Here is a 26,812-nt window from a genome sequence, read left to right as displayed (position 1 = left end):
TATCACTTGAGGAAATTTACTTTAAGACAAATAAAGTACTAATTCACATAGTAATAATTACAGAAACAGAGTTCATTGACTCACAAGAAGGTAAGGATCCCTGAAGTTTAGATTTCAAAAGCTGAGATGATGTTTACAATTTTAACAGGATACTCTGAAGGGCTGCAGTTTCAACTCACAGGCTTTTCACTAACTTTCTGGGCTCTGGGCTGGATACCTGGGTCCAGTTTCCTCACAGCAGAAAGACCTAGTTGGTTTAGGTGACTTTTGCGGTCCTTTTTAACTCGAAATATTTGTAAGAAAAGAGTAATTTTTTTCTTTCAGTTTTATTGAGATATAATTGACATATAGCACTGTGTAAGTTTAAGGTGTACAACGTAATCACTTGGCTTATGTATATTGTGAAATGATTACCACAGTAAATGAATATCCATCACCTCAAGTACATCCAGAAAAAAATGTTTTTTTCCTTGTGATGAGAACTTTTAGAATCTACTTTTTAGCAGCTTTCAAATATACTATCCAGCAGTGTTAGCTGTAGTCATCATGCTGTACATCTTTAGGACTTATTTATTTTATAACCGGAAGTTTGTACCTTTTAACCGCCTTCCTCCAATTCCCCCTCCCCCATCCCCTGCCTCTGGTAACCACAAGTCTGATCTCTAGAAAAGAGTGACGTTTATAGTGGCTCTAATGAGTCCAGGGATCTGTCTTCTGTGAGGATGTGAGCATGGTTCTCCGCGTCATCACCCGTCATTAAGGAGACAGTCTTAGAGACTTTAACGTTTCTATTGTAACCCATGGCACACGTTTGATATCTAAATAATTTTTACATTACATAGACTTTTAGCCCATACTGTCTTTTGTTCAGTGAATTCTAACCTGCCATTACTTCTCTGTGAATTAATATTTACACTTATTTGTGTTAAAGTTAAATTGCTTCAGGGGTACCAGGATTTGGTAAATGAGCGTTATGTTATTCGTGGTTTTGAAGACTTTGTTCAGGTTTCTTCTCGTCTTCAACTTTCCAGGTTAACTATTTTTATTTTATTTATTTATTCTGACTCATTCATTTATTTATTTGGAGGCTAGTAGTAACCGGAGAGATGTGATTAGTTATACGTTGTCGAAGGAAACATAAGGGAGACAGTCCCTTAATGATCCCAGACTTTTTAAGGTGAACATTTTTGACCGAGATTTTTTTTCACTTTACTTTTTATGCTAAGTATTTTTAAGAAATGATTACAGACATCATGATATTTCAATCTAAGCACTTCATTATGCATAAAAACAACATTTCCAAAATAGCCAAAATAACATCGATTTATTTACTTTTCTAAATATAGATTTTATTCTTTTAAATTTTTAAAAATTTGCTTCAGATTATTTTATTTTTTTCTTCTCCAGGCAGTCACTAGTTCTCAACAACAATCAAAATGATACGTGGTGTTTTAGATATAAATGATCGTGGGGTAGCAGCACAGCAGATGTTAACAAATGAAAGGTTGTTAACAAAGAAGCCTCATCTTACAGCTTGAAGATGGTTGATTTAATGTAGAATTAATAGAGTTGAAGTTATCTGGCTTCTTTGCTTTAAGTGAATCCGTATGAACATATTTAATTACATTTTTCCTTTTTAAAATTAAAAAAAAATTTATTGAAGTATAGTTGATTTACAATGTTGTGTTAGTTTCAGGTGTACAGCAAAGTGAATTAGTTATACATAGATCCACTCTTTTTTAGATTCTTTTCCCATATAGGCCATTTCAGAGTATTGAGTAGAGTTCCCAGTGCTGTACAGTAGGTCGTTATTAGTTATCTATTTTATATGTAGTAGTGTGTATAGCAAACATAAAATTTTTTGATCATTCTTTCACCTGGACTTAAGAATGAAATCGTGAGCTGTGCAAAGCTCTGAGAACAGTGACTGATAAGCAATAAGCCCTCGATAAATGTTAGTTTTTATTAGTGCTGTTGCAAGAGGAATAGGTTGCTTATTTGTTTCACAATATTTATTTCAGAGGAGCAAAGTAAGGCTGGTGCATTTTTTTTTTAATATTCCTAGGTTAAACTTTGAGTAGAGAGTACTCAAACAAGATGATTCTCATAATGTCAGATTATGGTCTCTCCTCTTTTTCCATAATCATTGCTCATGTAGATGGAATTTCCCAGTCAGGTTTTAACACATTTTCTTTGCATCCTTCTTAATAACTTGCTAAAAATTGGTTGCCAGACTCTACTTTTAAATTAAAAAAAAAGGCATTTGGCACAGCAAGAGACAGTTGCACCCCCAGAAGCAGATCTTGAGACAGAGATTTGATGGCAAGTGGTTTACTTGAGAGGTGAGGAAAACGCCACTAGGGGAGTGGAGAGGTGAGACCGGGAAGGAAAGGCAGCCAGTAAAAGCTTCATTGTCACCCCAGCTACCACTGTGGACAGAGGGAACACAGCCCTGCTGGGGGCACCAGTAAAAGCTTCATTGTCACACCAGCTACCACTGTGGACAGCGGGAACACAGCCCTGCAGGGGGCACTGTGGGAGGCTGTGTAAAACACACATCTCAGGTTTTCCCACCATAGGGATGAGGGAGCTGAGCTATTCTAAAACACGAGTTCCTCTTCGGTCACGGAGCTAGGCCTACAGGGGAGGAAGGATGAGTTAATTTCCCCAGCACGTACCCTGCCACACAGCAGGCAGAGCAGTCAGAGCCCCAGTAAATCCTGTGGGAAGGCAGAGCAGGTGAGAGGTAGGTAGGCGTCGGCTGCTGTGCACTGAAGGGGAAGCGTGTGGCTAGGAGATACGGGCCAAGCCCTGACAATGTCTGCTGCACCAGCCCATTCACCCATTTCAAATGCTGGCCGGTCCCCAGAATGAAGTATGCTGGCGTTGCTTGTGATCCAGGAGCAGACATAATAGGGCCAGATAAATGAACAATGCAAGGAATATGTATGTCCTTTTCATACCATAAATGGTATTTTAAGGGCCAGTTCACAGGGCCCAGCCCAGGCCGCCAGAATCTTTCAGGCTAGAGCCTAGGAGTCTGCATTTTAAAAATTCACTTGGGAGTATATCTTCCTGCTTAAAATTTTCCACGACTTCCCATTACCCTTGGAATTAAGACCCTAATTCTGAACATGGCCTACAAAACCAGTGTTAACTGGCCCCTGCCGAACTCTCCAGCTTTTTCTCTACTAGGCTGTTTTTTTTTTTTTTTCGCGGTACGCAGGCCTCTCACTGCTGTGGCCTCTCCCGCCGCGGAGCACAGGCTCCAGATGCGCAGGCTCAGCGGCCATGGCTCACGGGCCCAGCCGCTCTGCAGCGTGTGGGATCTTCCCGGACCAGGGCACGAACCCGCGTCCCCTGCATCAGCAGGCAGACTCTCAACCACTGCGCCACCAGGGAAGCCCTCTACTAGGCTGTTTTTAAACTTAATGCTTCAGCCACCTTGGTCCTCAAACATTCTTTTCTCTCTACCTCGAACCCCCATTCCTACACTTTTCTAGCGAGTCTCTTACCTCTCAGGCTTCAGGTTAACTCCCGTTTCCTTAGGGAAGCTTTTCTGATCCTCCAGACTGTGGGTCAGATTCCTAATTATTATGTGCTTTTGTGTCACACATCCCAACACAATTGACACTTCTGCGTAAATACTTTCTCTGAGTCAGTGTACTTTGCTCGATGATAAGCTCCATGAGGGCAGAGGCCACGTCTTCTGTGATTCTGAGACGCCCTCAGCACCAAGCACACTACCTGGCACTCAGTGAGGTTGGAAGGCCACCATGAATCATCCACCAGCCTTCAAAGGAGATGTTATCAGTCACATAACCTAAGAGGCAGCTGCTTCATAACCTTCTTTTTATTCCAGTAAAACTTCCTACTTTCTCAACTTTGTAAAATCCCCACACTGGATATCTAAGAGGTAAATCCCCCAAACACATACCTACACTTGTATAAATTAGGGCAGTGTTTCCCAAACTGTTGTTTAACTACCTGCCCACGTAGAAAATGGTACTGCGGAAATGACCACATTTGTATGACACAGAGGGCTGCCTCTGGCTGTCAAGAGCTGGGGCCACAGGCGACAGTATCTCAGAGCACTGGTACCCAAGGGTCAGGGCATCCTAGCTGGGAAGCTCTGCCCCACATTAAGAGGGCTCTAGGGCTTCCCTGGTGGCGCAGTGGTTGAGAGTCTGCCTGCCGATGCAGGGGACACGGGTTCGTGCCCCGGTCCGGGAAGATCCCACATGCTGCGGAGCGGCTGGGCCCGTGAGCCATGGCCGCTGAGCCTGCGCGTCCAGAGCCTGTGCTCCGCAACGGGAGAGGCCACAACAGTGAGAGGCCCGCATACCGCAAAAATAAATAAATAAATAAAAAGGGCTCTACCTTGAGTCCTTTTGTGGGTGTGCTGAATGTTTGGGTCTATTTTCTTACAGAGACTTGTCAGATGGGTGGTCAGTTGATGAATGAATTCCCAGTGTGTATTTAGATAGAAATGTGAGGATGTAATCCTCTCCCAGTTATCCATTCATTCATCAGATGCATAAGAAGTGTCTGTGTCGCATCTAGAGCTTTCAGTGAGATGTTCTCACTTGGGAGAGCAGCAGCTCATCTCTGCCCTTGCCGTGCTGCTGGCAGCAAGATGGTTAGTCTGGGCTCTGCCCATCAGTGGAGGAGCTTTTCCTGGGGACCAATAACCTTAAGTCTCTATGTGTCTACAGCTGAGTAAAAGAAAGTTTATTTTTCTCTGTATATCTGAATAAAACCTGTGGGTTTCAAACTTTATTTTGCATCAGAAGCATCAGATGCTTGTTAAAATCCAACCTTGGAGGTACCATCTCCAGAGATACTGATTCAGAAAATGTAAGCTGCATCCCAGTTCATTTTTAACAAGCATCCCCAGGTGATTGGATGCAAGTGATCTATAAACCAGGCCTTGAGAATCATTACTGAATATAAAGACCCTTCTGCGGAGTAATAGTTCACAATGTGTTACCAAATAGAGAACATCAGCGTCTATCCCACGTAGTCTTATTCTCATGAAATATATTCTACAGGTGCTTGTAATTGTGTTTCTAAATTAGGTGCTATCGCTATTAAAAACCACATAATGTTTTAAGGTTCCATGTTGTTTATGCCTGCTTAGGGATAACCACAGAAGTACAATAAAGCATTTTAAAAATACCTGCTAATGCTTGTATTACCTTGCAAGGCAAAGGTAATTACTAACCTATATCCAATGAAAAAATTCAATTCAGTTCTTTATAGGCCATTAAAACCTACAGCTTTTCAAGTTGTAGGTCTAGTGTTTGTACTCTCAGAATTACATGGAGCAGTTACAGGAATTGCAGCTTCAATCTAATTCATATATTTAGGATGAATTAGATTTGCCCATCTGTACCCATGAGAAGGGCCCTGAGAAACAGATGGGAATACAGGCTAACATAAAATATGGAACTATAAGCATATATACATTTCTTTATTTGCAAAACTGTAAAATTTAGTAGTATAAAATTAATTTAGAGCCAGAAGTTCTAAAAGATTGCAAAAGTTAATTAGGACTCTTCAGAAACTTTCGTTTTGCTTCCTAAGGTTTTCTGGTCCTGAGGGCTTGATGTTGACGACTCAGAAAGTTCCTTTAATGATTGGTCATTCCCTGCCTATTGTAAAGCCTCTTACCCCCTTTTGTTGATGGGCTGCCAGATATGGATTAGGAGCTGTGGAAATTTTCAAATATTCCAGTTCTTGGGAATCTGAGTCAAATCTATGTAGTTGTTTGTGTGCACCAGGGAGAAGCTGCGTTTTGGTTAAAACACTCACAGTCCTGATGCCAACGGCTGTGACACAAGGCAACCATTCAGAGTGTAAGGAAGAGATGACTGTGTTACTGTTGATGCCTGGGAAGTTGTTAGAACAATATTGTAGCAGAGTCTGATTTTCTCTCCTTGAATAGCACTTATTCTTGACTCAGGAGACTCTTTTATAAATTGTAGAAAAGCAATGATATCTGTTCTTTTTCCTATGACAGCAGTGTGAAAGCAGTGCAGTCCTGCTCTTCTTATGCTACGTGATCTTTATGTCCCAGATCTCACCTTATTGGTTAGGGCTTTTCATTTTATAAGAGAACTGATTAATTAATTGATGAATTCATTTTATTGGGGAGTTTCCTTGGCATCTTGATAACATCCACTATTATTTACTTATTCATTATATCCCTTTCTTCACTAACATATGTTCCTTATGCTAAATTTTAATTTAATAGCCTTATTAATCAAAATGTTTTATTTGTAGTCATTAGATAAATAGTAAACTGTGCTTATCTCTCCTGGGCTGTGTTTATGAAAACTCTATTAAAACTATTGTTCATGTATAGTCTCAAAAGGGATTTAATTATAAAAACTCTTTATTCGAATGTTACCTGTAGACATGGAAGTTTTAATTGCACTGGTTCTATTTGCCATCTTTTCTGAATCCCTTTGAAGATGGTGACCTCCTTATCCTGAAGCCATAAAGCACAGACTTCTCTTTTTTTGTAGGGGGCATTTTGGAGACAATTCAGGTTCTCTTTTACAGTACCTCTAACATACAACCTTGAGATTCCCATTCTCTGATTTTTTACCTGTGAGTGACCTCAGCCCAGAATTTTTTTTTCAAAATGCTGGGGGCATGCAAAGAGACATCATTTTAACATTCAAAATAGGAAACCCTACATTTTTTATAGCTCTCTGTACATTCACTGTGTCCCCACTTGTTCCTGGGGAGTACAGGTACTCTGCAGCTCTGACAAAGCCCCTGTGAGACTAGAATAAGCTCTTCTGGAAAGAGAAGGATGGGGAGGTTTTAAGGTACGAGCCAAGCCAAACTCATCCTGGAGTCGGAGAGCTGGCTGAAATCCCTGAATTGAAGCAAAATAATTGTTTCATATTGTTTCAATATTATTTTTAACAAACTGATGACTGATTGAAACATAACGGGCTAGGGATTGTTTTTAAATGAAAATTGAAGAAACAGCTGTTGGCATTCAAATGCGATCCTGTTATTATGTATTTACTCTTCTAATGTTTGTTTCACTAATATTTACCACAAATCTCATTTGAGTAAGATAGTAAGACATCTAAAGCATGGCACATAATTACACAGAAGAAGAGAATGCTGACTCAAAAGGAAAACATTTTTCCATCTGAGTGTATTCCACTGTCTCAATTAAAAGCCTAAAGAGTATTGTTGAGTAAGATTTTAGTTATGATCATATTTCAATTCAGGCTAAAGAAATGCTGAAATAAATTGGTTGTTGAAAATTCTAAAATCCCAAGAGAAATTGCTGTGTTCCAGACACTCTTCTAGGTGCTTTTAGCTATGTTAGATCATTTAACCCTCATAATGCCTATGTGGGGTAGGCGCTATTATTACATCCCCATTCAAGCAGACAGACCTCTCTCGGTTACAGGTTACACAGCTAGTAAGTAGCAACCTGGGCAGTCTGACTGTAGGCTGGCTCATAACCATTACTCTAAAGGCTGTTTTAAAACTTGAGGGAAACAGCTTGCTTAAAGAAAATAGGTGTCAGTAGATAATTTTATCCTAAAATATGAGTAATTCTTAAACAGGAATAGCTTCCATTTATCATGCTCCTACTCGTGTGTCTGGCTATATGCTAAGCACCTCCTATACATCGTTTTATTCAGTCCTCAAAAAGCCTGTGAGGTAAAGGATTTATTATCCTTGTTTTACAGGAAGATGCAGCTGAGGGTTAGGGAAGTTCAGTAGCTTGCTGAAGGTCATATAGAACTTGTAAGTAGCAGAGCCGAAATTTGAGCCAGGACTATTCACTTTCAAAGACCATCAGCGTCACCGCTGCTGGGCTGCTTTCTCCATGTTACGATACACCCCCCTGTGTCTAATCAGCTTGTATTCCCTTCCTGAACAAAATTGTTGGTAATGAAAAATGTCGATCAAGAGGAGAAGATAAAGGAGTTTTAAAGTAGAGGAAATTTGTCATATTAAAATACGACAAAAATATTTTTGGTTGTCATTAAAAAAAAAAAAAAATCTGTCAACAAGCATATCTTGCACTCTGTTCCAGAGTGTGTTACAATATTATCACAGAGTTTTGACATTGTGATATAAACGTGTTTTGTCTATAATTGGAAGACTGTGCAGCTAGAATAACTTTTTGCTTGGGAAGTCGATATCCTAGATAAAGCATTTCATTTTTGCACAGAGAAAGAAATTAATCACAGTACCTATTCAGTGAGAATTAGCAGTGAAATTTCTAACCTTATAGGTGAGAGAAATATTGGTTGCCCAGTTGAGAAAGTGACTTTTATTTTAAATAAAATATAAAACAAGTAAGAATATTAGTGAGTCAGATTCCTCATTCCTGACCTTATCAGTAAAAGATGGTTTGAAAATAAGATTATGACACCAGAAGGCCAGTTCCCTTTAACTGCATGTAACAAGGATATGTACTGTATTCTGGAAAAACACAAGGGTAAAAAACCAAATAATAATTAAATCTAATTATAGATTTTGGTGTCAGTAAGACCTGGTGCTATACTTGCCCTGAAAATTTGGGATTAACCTCTTTAAGTTTCAGTGGATATAACAACAGAACCTTCTTCCAGTGATTGTTATGAAATAATGGACATGTAAAGAACTCGGCCAATCTTTGGTGTATAATATGTTCTTAAGTATATTGTTTTCTTATTATTACTTCTTATTAATACTGTTTCCACATTTCTGGATGTGCTTGGTCAGGATTCTATTTCCTTCAGGGGTTCTGTTCATCCATCTGTTTCGTAATACCCCTTCTAACAGACTATTCATATTGACCCCACCCTGCCAACCCTCTAGCTAAAGGAAGCATCAGAACCCAAAGGGGCTTAGTCACTTTTAATTTTAAGGAGTTAGCAAAATCAACTTATTAATTGGAAATAAAACATTCAGTGAACATTTCTTGTGGAGTCCTGCATTGGAATTGTTTTTCGGTGAAGATAAATATCCATATGTATATATTCCCAAGTTATATGGGTTAAATTTAATGAAATATCACGAGTTAAAGTAAGGAAGGTAAGAGCTGAACACGCTTCTATAATGAAGGAACACGAATATACAAGCAGAAAGCTTCTCTTTTGCTTCTCTTCAGCGATGGATTATGGCACATTTAGGATGAAGAAACTTTTGGGGTCAATCATCTTATTTTCCTTTTCTACCTCTGTTCCCTCCTAGAAAATGATTCTTTTCCTACATTTCATAAAATAAGTCATTGGCATTGTATTTGGGCATAAGAATACAGAAGAACTTTCCTCATACTTAGGTCTTACAGCTTTAGTTTACTAAAGTTTACTTTAAAGGAAAACATAATATGCATTATTGAAACCACAAACATGTAACTGTTAATTATCAGTGGACAATTTCAATCATGAAAAATGAAATATACAGAAAATTCTAAGACATAATTTTAGCCTTTGGGCTCAGTTTGGTTTTTTGTTTGGGGTTTTTTTTTTTTTTAACCATTCATTAAAGCTTTTAGGCAATCTACAGTAATTAATTGGGAATTTATTTTCTTTGACTCTGAAAAATGCCAATTTTAAGTTAGGTCACTCTAATGTGTGATTGTTTCTAATAACTATTAATATAGCCATCCACAAACCACTTATTTCAGTGGCCACAGTACTTACTGGGATAGATTTGTGGGCTCAAAGGTTATTATTTCCAGTTTAATATGAGACAAGTTCAGAAGATCACATAAGCTGATTTTAGCATAATAAGCTGATTTTAACATGTTGTAATTACCAAGTCTAACTTCAACACTGTTTCAAGACGGTTTTCTACTATCACTTCAACTAGTGTCCTTTCTCCAGTTATCAGCAATTTTCTTATTTTCACTCTACCTCCATCTCCCCACTTTCTATGGAGTAAGAGCCTCCATAGTAATTAATTGATTTCTCTTGGAAAAAAATTTGTATTGCATAATAACGGTGATTCTTCCCATTCTCAGATAAGCAAGTATTCTTCAACAGTTGTGATAAGTTGTTTTTAGTATGAAGTAAGCCAGGGAGCTCAGATTCCAGTGAAATTTCATGTGTCCCTGGAAATGATCTTTCTAAGAACTAGTGAACATTTTATTTATCTCATGCTTACCGTGTTGGCATCATTGTGTTAAATTATTATTGGTACAAAAAGGGAGTAAATTAGTCCCTTGGTAATCAAGACTATAGAACTCCTTTATATTTTGTTGGGATATTTGGTTTCAAAGGTATTATCCCTTTTCTTAACACTGAACAGAAGTGTGGTCTGAATCTTCAAGAGACTAAGGATATATTTGTAAAGGTAACAGCATTTGAAACAACAGAACATCATAAGTACAGAGTATTATAGAGTATTATAAAGGATTTATTTTTAACCCTGAGAACGGAATACATTAGGTTAAAAATTTTAAATCCCTGAAGTTTAGTTTTAGAGAAAATATAAGTAGCCTGTGCCTGGTTTCCTTTAAAGCCATTTTTGTCACTGACTTCAGGGTAAAGCTCTGAATTAGGATTGGAATGGGTCCATTCCACTTTAGAGTATTCTTGGCATGGTTAGATTAGCATTAGTTCATTCCTGGTGAGAAAGAGGTGGAATCAGTTCAGCCTATGAATTTGACCTGATTAAGCCAGGAAAAGCTTCCTAGAATTGAGTTTGATTCTCCTGGGCAATCTCAGCCTCAATCTCAAATTCTGGAGCTGAGTAGTATATAGTGACTTGATTAAATGGTATGGACTTTAAAACCATTTTCCTACTTAAAATTGTAGTCTTATCATACAGTACAAGTAAAATTCCTCATGAATACATGTCCCAGTTTGAAGTTGAACTATTCAGTAGCCACATTTTCCAGAATCGTTAACCTTAATACCATTCTTAGCTTTAAAATCTTTCTGAACAGTAAATGAAAATTGATAATGAGAAAATGAACATTTATAGGTGTTTTAATTTTATTTTATTTTAAATTTTTTTTTATTTTTTTCTTTTTTTGCATTACGCGGGCCTCTCACTGTTGTGGCCTCTCCCGCTGCGGAGCACAGGCTCCGGACGCGCAGGCTCAGTGGCCATGGGTCACGATCCCAGCCGCTCCGCGGCACGTGGGATCTTCTCGGACCGGGGCACGAACCCATGTCCCCTGCATCAGCAGGCGGACTCTCAACCACTGCGCCACCAGGGAAGTCCCTATAGGTGTTTTTAGTATTAATTGCTTCTTAGTAAAACTGAAAATCCTTTCTAACATTTTAATGGTATCATTTGTTTTTAAATTAAAAAAAGAAACAGTTGCTGAGGTGCAGTTTTGAGCCATTCCCTTTTTTTTTGTACTTCAATTTTTATTTTATTTTTTTATGTACATCAGGTTCTTATTATCTGTTTTATACATATTAGTGTATATATGTCAATCCCAGTCTCCCAGTTCATCCCACCACTACCACCCACCCCCACTTTCCCATTTCTTTAAACGTTTCTATTACAAAATATTAAAACACCTATCTTTTCTCAGAGACCAGCATGCTGATGATGTCAAAGAAGACTTTGAAGAGAGAACAGAGAGTGAAATGAGGACATCACATGAAGCCACAGGTACCCATAATAATCTCATATTATTGATGGGTATTATTGATGGGTATTGATGGGTATTACTATTAATACTCAACAATCAAAACTTAACTGGAATGTAACAGTCCCTTTTATATATTAAAGATAAACTTCATTTGGTTGGTTCTGTTACCACAGGCAATAAAAGTTTATTGTTCAGGATAAATTTGGTGTATACTTCACAATGATATGGATCCATCTGTGACCTGTATTTACAGTCTCTTTCACATATCTGTACAATATTGTATATAAAGTTTGGATAAGGCATTCTATTTGGTCCTTGTAAATTTTTTTGATATTGTTGATATCATTTGCTTCGTATGTTTCAGACTCATCTCAGAATGTGTTGAAATTCCAATAGAACTAATATGGTCTTAATCTAATACCACAAAATGAAAAGGAAATTGCTTGAACAAAAGTTTTAAGTTGTACTGGAGAAAGTAATTTGTCTTACATCTTTGCTGAATAGATATTACAGTGGTTTAACTGAACAATGAAGTCGTAATGACTGTTACTCATAGTATAGATTTATGCATAGTGTTATAATTATTATTTATTTTTTATAAGAAAATGTTGTCCCGATTATGATTTTAATGATTGTCCCTGGGGACTTTGCTTGTCATGTGCTTTATTTGGTTTAGACTGTTTATAAGATTGTAGAATGGCACCTAAGGACTGTTTGCCTATAATGACCTACCTATTCCATAAGTGATGCTTTGATTTCCATATCTGATTGTCATAAAGCAGTAATTTATGGTTAATTTAAAAGTTATATTCTCTGCTGTCCTCAGCATGTTTTATGGTGTTCAGTCTTGCACCACATACAAACCCTTCAGATGGCCAGGGTTTGCATCCCTGATCTACCTCCTGCTAGCTGTGTAATCTTGGACATTTCATGGAATACCTTTCAGTGCTTGTTTCCTTCTCTGTCCAGAAGGTTGATGATGGTAACTCCCTCCCACAGATGTTATGGGGATTGAGTACAGTAACATTTGTAACTTGCTTAGAACAGTGCTTGGCACGTAATAAGTGCTATAATGTTTCTGGTCATTTAGAAAGGAAGAAAAACATTTAATTTACGAAGCTTTTGTCATCAGGGTATATCGGGTTCTTAATCAAAGGCTTCAGCCTTTCTTTGTGAATGGTGGTTAGGAGCACGGCCTTCATTCTCTTCTCAGCTCCACCAGTACTAGCTGTGTGGCTGGCTTTGGGAAAAGTTTTTAACTTCTCTGTTCCTCAGTTTCTTAATAGTACCCACATCACTGGATTATTATGAGGAATAAATGCATCAGTGGCCGAAGTGTTAGCTGCTAGTGGTAGTAGTAGTAATAGCAGAAGTAGTAGTAGTATTGTGAAATGAGTGTCTATTGCATGGAATTATCTGATCATTGCAAGGTTTAGGTAGATTCATAATAAAATCTTCTGGGCTCTGAACTTTTTGAGGGAGTAATAATTTGACAACCTTTTCAGTTTCTTCCTAACTTGGTGATGCAATTCACTTTTCATTTTATTTGCTGAGTTGATTTTGATCATTTTTTTCTGAACATAGTTTAATTAATGGAGAATTTCAGGTTTATTAACAGGATATGCATGGTGTTCTCTCTTTTTCTGTGGCAGTTTTATGTCTTTTCAAACTTTGTATATTTTTATCCTGTTTTTTAAATTTGAATTGCCTGAGTTTTTCTGTTTTACAATTCTTTCCAAAGAAACATTGCTAGGATCCATATATAACTCTTTGTTATTTTTGTCACCCCATAAAACCTATAGTTCAATATGCGTATTTTACTTACTGTCTTATTTTTCATTAGTGAAAGGGAGCCTCATAAAAACAAGCTGCTTTGAGAATTTTTGCACATATGTTCCTAAGTAAGGTTCGCATATTAATATCTCATCCAGTTTTAGCCTCCTAAAATGAGTTTGATGACTTCCCTTCTCTTTTGAAACATTTTATGTAAAACTTCCATAAAGTTAATTTTTACTGTAGTGAAATCATGTTATGATTGTCAGCTTTTAGTTAACTGCTTTCTTAGCTTTAGATTTCCTTTCTTTCTTTTTTTTTTTTTGAAAATTTTTTCCAGATTCATGTTGTATGGAAAAGATTTGAATTTCACTTCCTGACGTTACCATTTAAGAGTTTATTGGTTGTCTTTCCCTGGACCCCATGATCCTTCAGTCCAAAATGAGATCTTATGGTGTCTGAGGGCTCCTGTATCTTGGTGATGTTGGTGATATCTCAGATCCTAGTCGGTGGGCGGATGCATTTAGTTTTTTCTGTCCTCCTGCCTCTCAGGTCTCAGTAGAGCCATGACCTAGTGTCTCAGATTGGGCTCTCTGGAAACAGACATTGGGAGTGCTGTGTGCAGAAGGTTTTTGGTGGGTACTTTTGGGAACGATACCAATGAGAGAGTGAGAGAAGCAACAGTGGGCAGAATGAGCTATGACGCAGTTATAGCAGAAGCCTCAGTCGATCCCACAAATGAGCTCGAGATGACCCTTCCGAGTTATCCCGAATTTAGGCATGAGGACCAGGCCTTTGTATTGACCAGTCCTTGGATGTTGGCTGAGGGGGGCCGTGTCCTTGGGCAAGGAGCCTCCCTTTGGCTTAGGGCAGTTCCTGGAGAGGGAGGTAGCTCTGAGGCATCAGCAGTCAGCAGGTAGGAGAATGAATCTCTGGGTTCCGAAGGGGGAGCCCACCGCAGAGTCCACTACACCTAGCTAGTCATTTGGTCTCTGACTTTGCTTTAAGAAAAATCAAACAGAACTGAAAAAAACTGAACAACAAACCAGAACATCCTTTCACATATGTGGGATTAGGCCCAATTCAATCCAATCTTTTTGTTTTAGACAATGAATCTAGCTCCTAAATTCAGTCTTTTCATTATTTTGCCTGAGATGTCATGTGCTTTATTTACTTTTTTTTTTTAGATCCAGGATTTTTTTTTTAATCCAGAAACATTCCTTCAGTTATTATTTTTGTTATTACTTTTGTTCTTTTCTCCTTTTTGACTGGTAATACCTTTTACTCTTGGGTTAGAGCCAAAGGATGATATTCAAAATATTTAACAATTGGTTTGACAGCCAACATTGCACAGGACAGTTAAAACAAACACCAGCCACCAGCCTTAGCGCTGGAGCAGAGTTTGGAAGCTCCATGCTGTACTTTGGTGCAGCATCTGGAAGTCCCGCAAGGGCCTGACTGCTGAGGGTGGAGGGGACTATTACCAGCCATTATGGAAGTATTTTAATATTTCAGCAGCTTATGCATTTTTTGATACTCTACACATATTTCTCAAGTTGAAATGTCTTACTCTAGCTCTGTCAAGTCTACTAGTTACTGCCTTTAACATGAATTTTCATAGTGGTTTTTATTTTCCTTTAATTTCCTGCACTGGCTTGTTTTTTTCTTTTCATAGCCTGTTTTGTTTTGTAGACGTCATGTTCCCTTGTGCCTTACTAAAATCATGAAACGCTTCTGTCAATAAATCAATAGTCCTCTCCCAATGTTTTGTAGAACTTATCAGAGGCCCCTGGTGATTGTTTTTTATTTTATCATTTTTGAGTGCAGAGAAGTTTCCCCAGGTTTTTTGTGAAGAGCACTTACCCCTCAATGCTCCCATTTGGGTGCCAGTAGAATTCCTCTTTCACACCTGAGCCTGAGGGTCAGGTAGATATGCTGAGCCTAGTAGGTGCTCACCAGCGTTCATTCACAATGTCATTCACCAGTGGTGGAATAGGGGATAGGGGAAAGGAGAGAAATCTTCTTGTAGTTTGTGCACTATTTAGTATAGAGGAGTCTGAAAAGAAGCCACCCTGTATTCCTTATAGCTAGTAGGATTTAAGATTCAGCAAGCCCATGAGAACTATTTTGTTTGGAGTCTTAGAGCAAATTGATTTTTAAAAGCACTTCCCCCTAGAAAAACATCTTCCTACCTTGTTTCTTCAGTTAATTCAATTTAATTCCATACAATATGTGTGATTATGAGCCTTTTTTATTTTTTGATGATTGCCACTATGCTACCGAATTTGACCTTTGGGGACCTTTACTGAATACAATGCATCACTTTTTCTTCTTTTTCTTTTTGTTGGCTTCTGTCTCCTTTGCCTGAAAGATAAACTAATTCATTTCCTCCATTGTAGGAAGGTCCATTAATAAAGGATCCTATAAATTGACCTTCAAATTTAAACTCCTGTATTCCTGGGAAACGTGTAATTTTCTTTTCCCTTCTGCAAACATTCTCTCTCAGGGGTGCTGATATGCAGAAAGAGTTGACTTTTATTTTGTAATGTACTAGATTCTCACTTGAAAAATCAGGCTTGCCTTTTGCTTCCATAGCGATTGGTTTTTATTTTGGTTGTTGACCTTGAAATGATCCTCAAATATTTTTCACGTCTGCGTTTAGGATCTTGGAGCTAATTTTATCCACATTCCTTGATGCTGTGATCCATTTATTTTACCCAATCATTGTTATTGTTCATCCTTTTTATATTTAGTCACCAGTTAGTAACTCCATTAAAAAAAACTTGGTTGACAGATGTATCCCATTTCTCCTGGCTTTCTTTCCTTTCACATTAAGAGCATTTTTTTTATAGACTCATGGAATATTAGCTTAAAAGGGTCATTGATTCCTTTTCATCTTTGCCTTTTTATACTCAGGATACTGTCAGTGGCATGCCTTTCTTTCGAGATAGGAATAAGTTTTCCCACTTGCTGAGTCTTTACTATATGTCAGACACCGGAATAAGCATTTTTAAAAATATCATGTAGTCGTTACAGTGATCCTGTCACATTGATTTAGCCAAAATTTAGAGCTAGTTAGTGGCAGAACAGGGACTTGAATCCATGTATATCAGACTCTTAAACTCACCCCCTTGACCATGACCCTATACTTCCTTATTAGGAGACAAAAGATCCAGGGTCACTCTCTGATGCTTCCCCTATCTCACAGGGTGGCTTTGGGCTTTGCCCTATCTCACAATGTGTTTTCCTCATCTTCGGGATAGCTACCTCCTAGCATTGTTTTGAAACTAAAATGAAACAAGGCAGCTGGAGATTCTGGTCTCACTTCTGTCCCTGGCTTCAAGGGATAGGAATGAGTCAGGACAAGTGGTAAGTCATGCTGTGTCTTGTTGATTTAGCATTGTTCAGACTTGGAAACAGGAAGCAGAATGGGATCTGAGTCCGAAAGCAGCAGGGAGCATGAAGAGAACTTCTCCTTTTCTCTGGAACTTGCCCTCCCTGTGGTTCTACTGGGCCCGGAGGGGAACAGTCCTATAGGAAGCAGGTTCTCATGCTCCATGGTAGTGAAGACATCTCTTTCTGCTGGGAGATTTCATGTTTGGTTTAGATGGTGGTCTCTATTCTGAAGATTTATTGTCTTGATTCTGCATGAAACATTGGAGGATATATTTCTTCCGGATCACCTTCATCAGACCTGTCTTCTCACAAGGGTTAATCGTCTCCTTCACTTTTTCCTACCCTAAGCCAAATCAAGGATTTTAATACCTCTATTCTCAACCAGAACTGACAGACATTTGTATTTGCAAATTTCCGCTTTGGATAACTACATTATTATCTATTAAACTTCATTTTAAGAAAGTCTACAAGAATATGCTGTATTGATGTAGCCCTCCACATTGCATTGTAAGTGCTGAATAAGTAATTGCTGAATGAGTGATTTCCATATTATAAACAATATATGTACATGGTAGAGGCAGGGCTTTACTATCCATCCATCAAGTATCAACATAAGAAAAATATTCCTCATTTGATAATTGTCTAGAGAGACGAAATAGCAGTAAGACCAAAGATCCACAAAGTTATTTCTCTTAACGCTACTCCCATCTAATATTTTCTTGCTTCTGATATTAAGGGAACCCAGCAATTGATGTTTTAATAATTATTTCCAAAAATGCATTAAATTGCTTTCCAAGTCACCAAAGTGAGGCTTTCATTTTTTGGTTATTATTTTGAGTAACAATAAGTAGCTTATCCAATATCAGCTTCTGGTTTTATGTAACTTATTGTGAAAATAACATATTTATTATAGAATAATTAGAAAATACAGGGAATCAAATAGCAGAAAATCAAAATTATCTGTAATTTTATTTTCTAACACACCATTTTCTGAATTTGGGGGAGTTTTTTGGGGATTTTTTAATATCTGAAATATTGTACTAACTACTTTGTAACGTGCAGTTTTCTAACTACGTAATATTACAATAATTTTTACCTAAATATTTATACTAATTACAAAATAATATTAAATATTCCCTCTGTGGATCGATGATCAATGCAGCATCATTTAATGGACCAATCTCTAGTGGGTATCTAAGCTAGTTATTTCCTGTCTCTCACTATTATAAACGCTCTTGCAGTAAACCTTGGTAGTGATTAGGATTAGGGGTGTGTGTGTGTGTGACATAAAACACATACAAGTGGTTTATATCAGGTAAAAGCAGTTTATCTCTCTCTCACATGGAGGAGGCTCAAAGGTAGGTGCTCCAGGATTTAATGGTACTCAATAGTATTAGGAAGTCAGGTTCCATGTATCTTGTTGCTCTCCTTTGCAGAGTGTCTGTTCTCAAGGTCTTATCTTGGTCAAGGGTGGTTCTGGGGGGCTAGTTATTCAGTTACTGTTCTCCCCAGGAGGAAGGAGAGTCAGGGTGTGGGAGTAGTGAGAAGAAGTTTGACCATATACCTTGGGTAAATTTTCTTCTTGGGAAACTTCAAAAAAATACAGAGAACTCCTTTAAAAATATTATTTTTCATGCAGGTAAATCATTTGAGAGGAGGGTGGTGAGAAATCTGACCCTCATAAAATGCTATTGGCAGAAATGTCTTCCAGAATAAAAAAGCTTTGTTTTCTAAAGCACATTATACACATTCAAACCTGCTCTTCCCTACTCTCTGCACTGAGCCAGCTACTTGAGCCAGAGTCTATGTGCGTTTATTTTAGTCTATATCACATGTTAAAATAAAAACCAGGAGTCACATTTCTGTGCATTTCCAGGGATCCAATACATATCCACTCAAATGAAGTTGTTTTCTTTATCCTTTTTGGATTGGGAGCGTGTACCTAACATCTTCTGAGGAGATGGCATATTCTGTGGTTGGTAAATGCTACAGTTGCCCCATTCGTCAGAAAATAACACTGGGCATCAGTCAACATGAAAGAATCAGCAAAAGGAAGGGGGGTCTTAAGGTGAAGGATGGAAAGTTGGTATTAGTATTGGAGTGGTGTATGAGTCTAGGCCTACGTATGATGTCAGCTTCGAAGACAGGCAAACGCTACCAGAAATATAGGAGCTGTAGGGGTTTTAGTCACTTCTTTAGAATGGCTCAGTTATTTTTCTAAGGAATAATGATGTAGGAGCATTAGAAGTGAACTGTGAATAATACAACTTCAGCAGGAATAGAATGAACATAGAGTGGAGCTTCAGTGAAGGAGGAAACAGTGCCAAGTGTCAACAGAACATAAATAGTTATAGAAGAAAGTGTATGGCTTTGGGAAAAACTGACACTCTGTGGCAGGCAATCCAAATACAAGTTACAAAGTGGACTGTGTTGTTTTTCTCTAATGTGGAACTAGAACTCTTACCATTTCATGTAAGTCCATCTCCTGAAGGATTTACAAATAATGTGTTGCAAATAATTGCTGAACTCTTGGGACTGTCTGAGATTAAGGAATGTTTTTAAGTTACCCCGTATTTATGCAAAACAAAGCTTTCTTGAACTCTGGGCAATTTTAAAAGAATGAAACCAAACTGGTGCAGGTTTGTATATTTGGCTCATAATAGATTTTCAGTAAAATAGGATGAAGACCTAAAACCTTAAAACCAATTATATGAGATTCGGTGGATGATCACGTGGAAAGAGGGACCATGAAGGGTTTTTTATAAAATATTTGAAGAATTGAAAGGTTTCATGGGGAGCAGACACAGTTTTCTATATGAGCTCACTCAGGTAGAGCAAGGACCAGTGGGTGTTAGCTCCAGTAAGATAGATTTTTTTTTTTCTTTTAATTCAGTATAGCGACTTTTCTAACATTCAGAGCAATTCAAATTTAGATTAGGCTAGTTGAAGAGAAAAGTTCTCAAAGATCCACAATAAAACAGTAGGAAGTAGTTTTTAAAAAACTATACCACTTATAATAGCAACAGAAAACATCAGACACACAAAAATAAATTTAACAAAAGATATACAAGACCTCTACATGAAAATGACAAAACATTGAAGAGGGGTATTTTAAGATCCAAAGAAATGGAGAGAGATTCCTTGTTCTTGGATTGAAAGGCTTGATATTGTGAAGGTGTTATCTCTCACCAAATTGATGTATATTCAATGGTTATCCCAATGTAAATCCTAGCATTTTTTTTAACAAGCAGATCCTAAAGTTGGAAATGCAAAGGGGTAAGGATAGTCAAGGAGTCTTGAAGAAGACCTAGATCACAGATATCAGTACACTCATAAAATGAGAGTAATTAAAGCCTGTGGGTCGGTGTGAAGAGACCAGTGGGACAGAAGAGAATATTTGAAAACACATTTAGATTTATTTTTAAGCTGGCACTGCAGTACAGCAGGGAAAGGATGGTTGGTCTTTTTCATTAAATCATGGTTGGGCAATTAGAAGTCCATGTGGGAAAAAAACATGAATATTGATCTTTACCTCATACCATACACAAAAATAAATTTCAGATGGATTGTGATCTCAGTGTGAAAGGTAAAACAGAGTGTTCAGAGGAAAACAGAGGAGGCTATCTTCAGGACCTTGGGGTGAACAAAGATTTCTTCAAAAGTACTATCCCTAAAAGAATAAATTTTACTACAATTAAGAACTTCTGTTTATCAAAAGGCCTTTTTAAGAGAGTAAAAAGAAGACACAGAGTGGGAGGAGATATAAATAATACATATTTTCAAGAAAGGATTCTTACCCAGAGTATATATATAGATAGATAGATAGATAGATAGATAGATAACTTCTACAAATCAGTAAGAAAAAGGCAAGATGACCTGATGGAAAAATGGGCATAAAATAGATAAGTACTTCACAAAAGAGGTTCTCCATATGACCGATGAACTTACAAAAAGATTGTCAACTTTGGCATCAGACAAATGCAGTTGTAACCACAATATGAGGCCGTGACACCCGCACCGAAAGGGTTACAGTGAGCAAGAGAGACGGTACCGCAGCTGATAAGAACATGTGTGGAGCGTTTGCAACACTTATGCTCTTAGTAGGTGTGTACTACACAGCTGTTTTGGAAAACTGGTGGAATTTGCTGAGGCTTAATGTACACAAACGTTATAACCACAAAGTCCCACTCTTCAGTATGTATGCAACAGAAAGGCATACATATATTCAAGAAAAGATATGTACAAGAGCGTACTCAGCAACACTGTCGGTCTTAGCCAAAACTTAAAAACAACTCAAATGTCCATCAGCTCCCAATTAATTGTGAAATATTCATAACAATGAAAAACCACACAGCAAAGAGCAGGTGAGCTACAACTACATACAGCAATGTGGATGAATCACACAGACACTACTGAGAGAAAGAAGCCAGATACCAAGTTTCCATCAGACTTACAGTTCAGAACCAGGGCAAAAGAAGCGAGGGTGTTCGAAGTCAGGGAGGTGGTTTCCTTGCTGGGTGGGGTGTGATTGGAGGGGGTTCTAGGTGTGCTGCCACCTTCAGTTCCTAGCTGAGCTGGTGGGCAGAGCGGAGAGTAAGTGTGGGGAGGTGCCTTCTTCTGATGGGCTTTGAGTAAGTAGTTTTCAGAAAAGATTTCCATTCTAAAGGATCCGATCTTATCGAGATAATGATGGACAAACTCTAAGTCAAGAGTCCCAAGGACAAAAAAAAAACATTGGCTAGAAAACAGCTGTTTTAGAAGAGCAGCAGGTAAACTAGGTTTGGATTCAGAAGAACTAGCAGATAAATAGAATATTCTGTAGTTTGAACTTTGATCTTCACAAGTGAAGAATGACAAAAGCATTTGCCTTTATGCAATTTTATTTTTATTTCAATAATTTCATATCCCCTTTCAAAAAAAGTAAGTTGGCTATTTGAAAAATTGATGTGATTAGTAAATAGAAATTGGAAGAACAGAACAGGGCTGAGGTAAAAGGAGAGAACAGGTATGGTAACTACAGGGTAAACACAGCGGCTGGACTTGAGCCTGCAACTTGGCTCTTACTTTTAGGACATTGCAAAGCCAAAAGGGAACCAAATATAATTTCATAGGGTGAGAGTTATTTTCCTTGTCACTAAAGCTCGGGGGCAGATTCTTATCTGAAGCATTAAAGGGGGAACGGTGAATGGTGTAATGATGCATGTCTTCGGTGGTGGGTGATGTGGCAAACATGTCAGTTGAACTTTAGGTTGTTTCTTACGGTAACTTTCAGTAAAGATGAACGGGAGTGTAATTATTCAATGAATGTAATGTTGAACCAATGCTTTACCTTGCTTCCATGCTACTCATTGTTTGGGGGCGACACATGGCATTGGGGGCTTTTTTAGCTGCTTTTCAGAGAGTGAATTCCTGATTGTTTCTGTCAACCAGGTGCCCGGGAAGAACCCAGCGTACAGCAGGCACAGCGGCGGTCGGCGGTCTTTCTGTCCTTTAAGTCCCCGATTCCATGTCTGCCCTTGCGCTGGGAGCAGCAGAGCAAACTTCTCCCGACTGTAGCCGGCATCCCTGCCAGTAAAGTTTCCAAATGGAGCACAGATGAGGTATATTTTATTTTCTTGGTCTGCCAGGGGCCAGACGTAGGAGTACTGGCTTAAGGAGAGGGCAACATGAATGCATATGGGATTGAGTCTTTTTTTTTCTGAAAGACAATAACCTGTAGCATTTAGATTCCAGCTTTTTTTTTTTTTTTTTTTTTTGTGGTACGCAGGCCTCTCACTGCCGCGGCCTCTCCCGTTGCGGAGCACAGGCTCCGGACGCGCAGGCTCAGCGGCCATGGCTCACGGGCCCAGCCGCTCCGCGGCATGTGGGATCTTCCCTGACCGGGGCACGAACCCGTGTCCCCTGCGTCGGCAGGCGGACTCTCAACCACTGCGCCACCAGGGAAGCACCGGCTTCTTTTTTTAAACTGGAATTTTAATCATATTTTTAACAGGTGTCAGAGTTCATACAGAGCTTACCTGGATGTGAAGAACATGGAAAGGTATTTAAAGACGAAGTAAGTATTCCACTAAATTGCAGTATGTTACTTAAGGGGGGACAAAGCACTGAATGGCAGTGAATGGTGAAATGTTCTAAATTGGCAGAGAAAGGAAGAGACGGGTTATGTTGAAACTGACAAAGTGATATCGAGTTGTCTAACAAGCAGCGTTAATCAGTTGTATAAAAATGTGTTTGTATAAAATTAGATGCAGAGGAAATTGTGCCATGTTATTGATGCCCCACAGCAGAAGCACTAAGCTCATTATTTAACAAAACAAACACAAAACTTAAAAACATGCATTTATATAGTGTATAGCACAGAAAGACACCAACGCAAGAAAGAAGCAACGTTTCATTTTTAATAAAGTAAACTTAGTTCCCATTATTTTATTTTCAAACATCATTTTAACACCAAAATTAACTTCATTTGATGCTGATAATTAATATTACCATTATTGCTAAAACAATCCCTTAGATCTTATACATTTCTCAGTGATGTTTATTCTAACTGATATTCATTACATCTATTACCGTCTGCTGCTGGAAGATGATTTTATTAGTTGTTTTCATCTGTCTGTCCAAAACTTCAGTATAAGGGATGATTAATAACGGTACCGCCTCAAGTGAGCATTAGGGAAAAAAGGAATTCTACTTCTAACTACACTAGAAGCAGGAGACTCTTTTCACTAGAGACCTTTAAAAATAAGCCTGTCATCTCCTCCAAGCAGAACAGTCAGTTATCACCCTGATCTCAGAAGGTACAATGAGAACGAAATCATCTCAGAAGGCTTTGTCCAGCACCTGCTGTCTGCAGCTCTAAGATACCTTGTTTGCTCCTATGCTTAGCCTCCACTGTTCAAACAGCACACTTTCAGTTAAGAACACTGCAAGAGTGTCGGCACAGCCAAGAATTGAGCCGCCAGTCGCCAATGTCATTATACTGTTAGGTATCATTTATGCTTATGTGGGTGCCTGTGAAAATGCACAAGGATCTGATTGTCATCAGCCCTTTTCTGATTTATGGTCTTACTTTCAGAAATGTTCTGTCTTCTTTCTAGTTGAAGGTCAAATTAAAGAATTTGCAGTTATTCAGATTTTGAGTTTCTTAAGGCCTGCGTCCTAGGTGTCTTTGTGGGTTACTCTCAGTCGATTTTCGATCCCTGAGCAGACTTAGATTCCTGTAGGGAGCTGTTGCTCTTTCTTTGAAAGAGCCATGTAGTAACATTACCTTTGAAAATGATGAAACAATTTAAAAAATAAATTTCTAGCACGTCTATTTTATAAATTCTACTTTTGGTTCTGTTGATATCTAGCTAGTCCATATAGATTTGCTCTGTTATTTAGGTTAAGTAAGATTCAAATTCAAATGGTATGTTATTTCTTTGAATAACTTTTTTCTTCATATTATCTTTGGAGACACTCCCCAGGCACCTAATATCCTCAAAGACAGAGCCTTCTTTTGAAGAATGAGGCAATGAATGTTCTCTGTCAACATGTATCATTCATATGTTCATTCCACTATTCATTTACCCTGTGAAATCTTGTTAAATTCCTACCATGTGTATGATACTCCATGTAATGCTCTAGTAAGAGGGTTAATTCAGAGATAATAGGACATGATCCTTGCTCTCACATGTCTCACCAGGTCAGCAGGCGTGGGTTTTGAGTCCTAGATGAAAATGAGAAAACAAATCTAGCTAAAGTCTTGTAAGTCATCTCTAAAAGGCAAAGTGCAGGTGTGGGCTACTATCTGAAACCATCCCAGATGACTCTCTTACATACTCCGCATTTAATCTGTTGAAAACCCTATTGGATGTATTTTAAAAGCATTTAAGTGTTCCAGCTCCCTCTCCCCACTCCACCGCTACGTGTGGTCAGAGCCACCATCCTCTCCCGCCTGGATTAAAGCAATAACCTCCTAGCCAGCCTCCCCGCTTCTATTTCTGTTCCTCAATAATCTTTTTTTTAAATAGTATTTTATTTATTTATTTATTTTATTTTTGGCTGCGTTGGGTCTTCGTTGCTGCGCGCAGGCTTTCTCTGGTTGTGGCGAGCGGGGGCAACTCTTTGTTGCGGTGTGCGGGCTTCTCATTGCAGTGGCTTCTCTTGTTGCGGAGCATGGGCTCTAGGCATGTGGGCTTCAGTAGTTGTGACTCGCAGGCTCTAGAGCGCAGGCTCAGTAGTTGTGGCTCATGGGCTCTAGAGCGCAGGCTCAGTAGTTGTGGCGCACGGGCTTAGTTGCTCCGCGGCATGTGAGATCTTCCCAGACCAGGGCTCGAACCCGTGTCCCCTGCATTAGCACTGCACCACCAGGGAAGTCCCTGCTCCTCTGTAATTTATTTCCAGCATAGCTGGGCTGATTCTGCTACAAAATAAAGTCAAATCATGTCACTCCTCTGTTCAGGTCTTGCCGGTAGTTAAATCAGAGCAAAAGCCAAGAGCCTCACAAGGGCGACAGTCGGACACCCCATCACCTCTCTCACCGCCTGACCTCTTCGTCCACTCTGTCCCCTGCTTACCCTGTTCCACACACAGACCTCCTTGCCATTCCTCAGATTATCCAGGTACACTCTGGCTGCCCCCTCTGCCTGGGATGCTCTTCCTCTAGGTGTTCACATAGCTTACTCCACTTCTCAATAGCTTACTCCACTTCTCAATATCCTATCCTGACTATCCTCCTTCAACCTGCCACCTGCCACCACACATCCATCCTGGCCCTACTGTCCACTCATCTCCCCGACTCGCAGTTTTTTCATACCACTAATCACCTTTTAGAATTAGTTACTAATTAATTTGCTTATTATGGTTTTTCTTATAGTCTGTCTCCTACTACTAAAACGTAAACTCTACAAGGGGTTTTTATTTGTTTGCTTAGTTTTGTTTTTATCTGTTTTAGTCTGAGCTATATGCCCAGGCCCAAGAATAATATCTAGACTCTAATGGGTATTTAATAAGTTTCTGTTGAATGAATAGACTCATACCTTTACACTCTGAGAAAGACATTCAAAGAGCATGTCGCTGTGACTTGCAGAGTTACAACACTGGAAAAGAACCATGAGTGCACAGTGGAAAGAGCAATGAAATGGAAGGCAAGAACCCCAAGTTCCAGATCCTCCAGAGTTTTGGGCCTTTAGCAAGATACTTAATCTCTGGAGCTAGACCAGTTTATATACATTACAGAAGCATAAACCAAAAATAAACCCAGCAATCCATTGCAGTAATTACTGTTTTCAGAAAGTACTTTCTTAAATTATTTACTTCTTTCCAGTTGAAGCTTATCCTCATGGCTACACATCAGAGCTGCTTGTATGTAATATACTAAAGTTTGGCTCTAGCCTCAAGATGACTTTTTTCTTCCCAGGTTAGCTTTAAAAATAATAATCTACCAAAACTTATCCTTCTCATCCCACTCCTAGCTTTTAGACTCCAGCCTCGTTCTCTGCATGTTCCTTTTCATCAGTCATCTGTCACTTTAATTTCTTACTTAGTCCCAGAAGAAGACTCAGTAGGGCCCAAGGTTATAATAAACCATTCACTCTTTGTAGTGAGCTCCCTGGGAACCCGGTATGTTGACATTTTGGTTAATGTCTTAGACGACTTCTATCAGACCCTTCATTCTACCAAGGTCTGTCTGGGTTGAGTGAAGTGTTAGTAGATCTGCCTCTCTGCTTGGACTTGTTTGTCGGAGACCTGTCACAGCACAAGCAAATGAGACCAAGGCAAATGTTTCCAAAAAACAATAGGACATTTCTCATAGCTGCCACTTAACTTGTCTTACACTTAGAAATTAACACTGCAGTGTCTTTACTTCTAGTTTATGACAGCGGGGTGTTTCCTTGCTGAAAATTAGCAAACTTTTTCCAGGTGATTGTTACTTAAAGTTGTATAAGATGACTCTTGTTCTTACTGATTAAGCATAGAAGCAATTTAGATTCACAGGTTTTTATTTTTAGAGGAAAGAGGAAAATTTCAAGAAACGGCAACTTAATTACATTAGGCTTTATTTAGTGAACTGCTGACAGA

At 38.7% G+C, this 26,812-nt stretch overlaps 1 protein-coding gene across 4 annotated transcripts in view; it reads left to right on the top strand.

Moving 5' to 3' along the window:
- L3MBTL3 (L3MBTL histone methyl-lysine binding protein 3) overlaps positions 1–26,812 on the top strand; it is a 115,767-nt gene that overhangs the window by 86,731 nt on the left and 2,224 nt on the right. For all 4 annotated transcript variants that reach the window (XM_065889242.1, XM_065889240.1, XM_065889243.1 and 1 more), the window contains 3 exons: positions 11,522–11,601; positions 22,181–22,350; positions 22,743–22,805. In XM_065889242.1, coding sequence (XP_065745314.1) covers positions 11,522–11,601; positions 22,181–22,350; positions 22,743–22,805 — 313 coding nt within the window. The remainder of the gene's footprint in view (positions 1–11,521; positions 11,602–22,180; positions 22,351–22,742; positions 22,806–26,812) is intronic.

This window comes from Phocoena phocoena, chromosome 12, assembly GCF_963924675.1.
Source record: "Phocoena phocoena chromosome 12, mPhoPho1.1, whole genome shotgun sequence".
Taxonomy (NCBI): domain Eukaryota; kingdom Metazoa; phylum Chordata; class Mammalia; order Artiodactyla; family Phocoenidae; genus Phocoena; species Phocoena phocoena.
The sequence above is the reverse complement of the archived record's forward strand: the minus strand, read 5'-3'. Positions and strand labels throughout refer to the sequence as shown.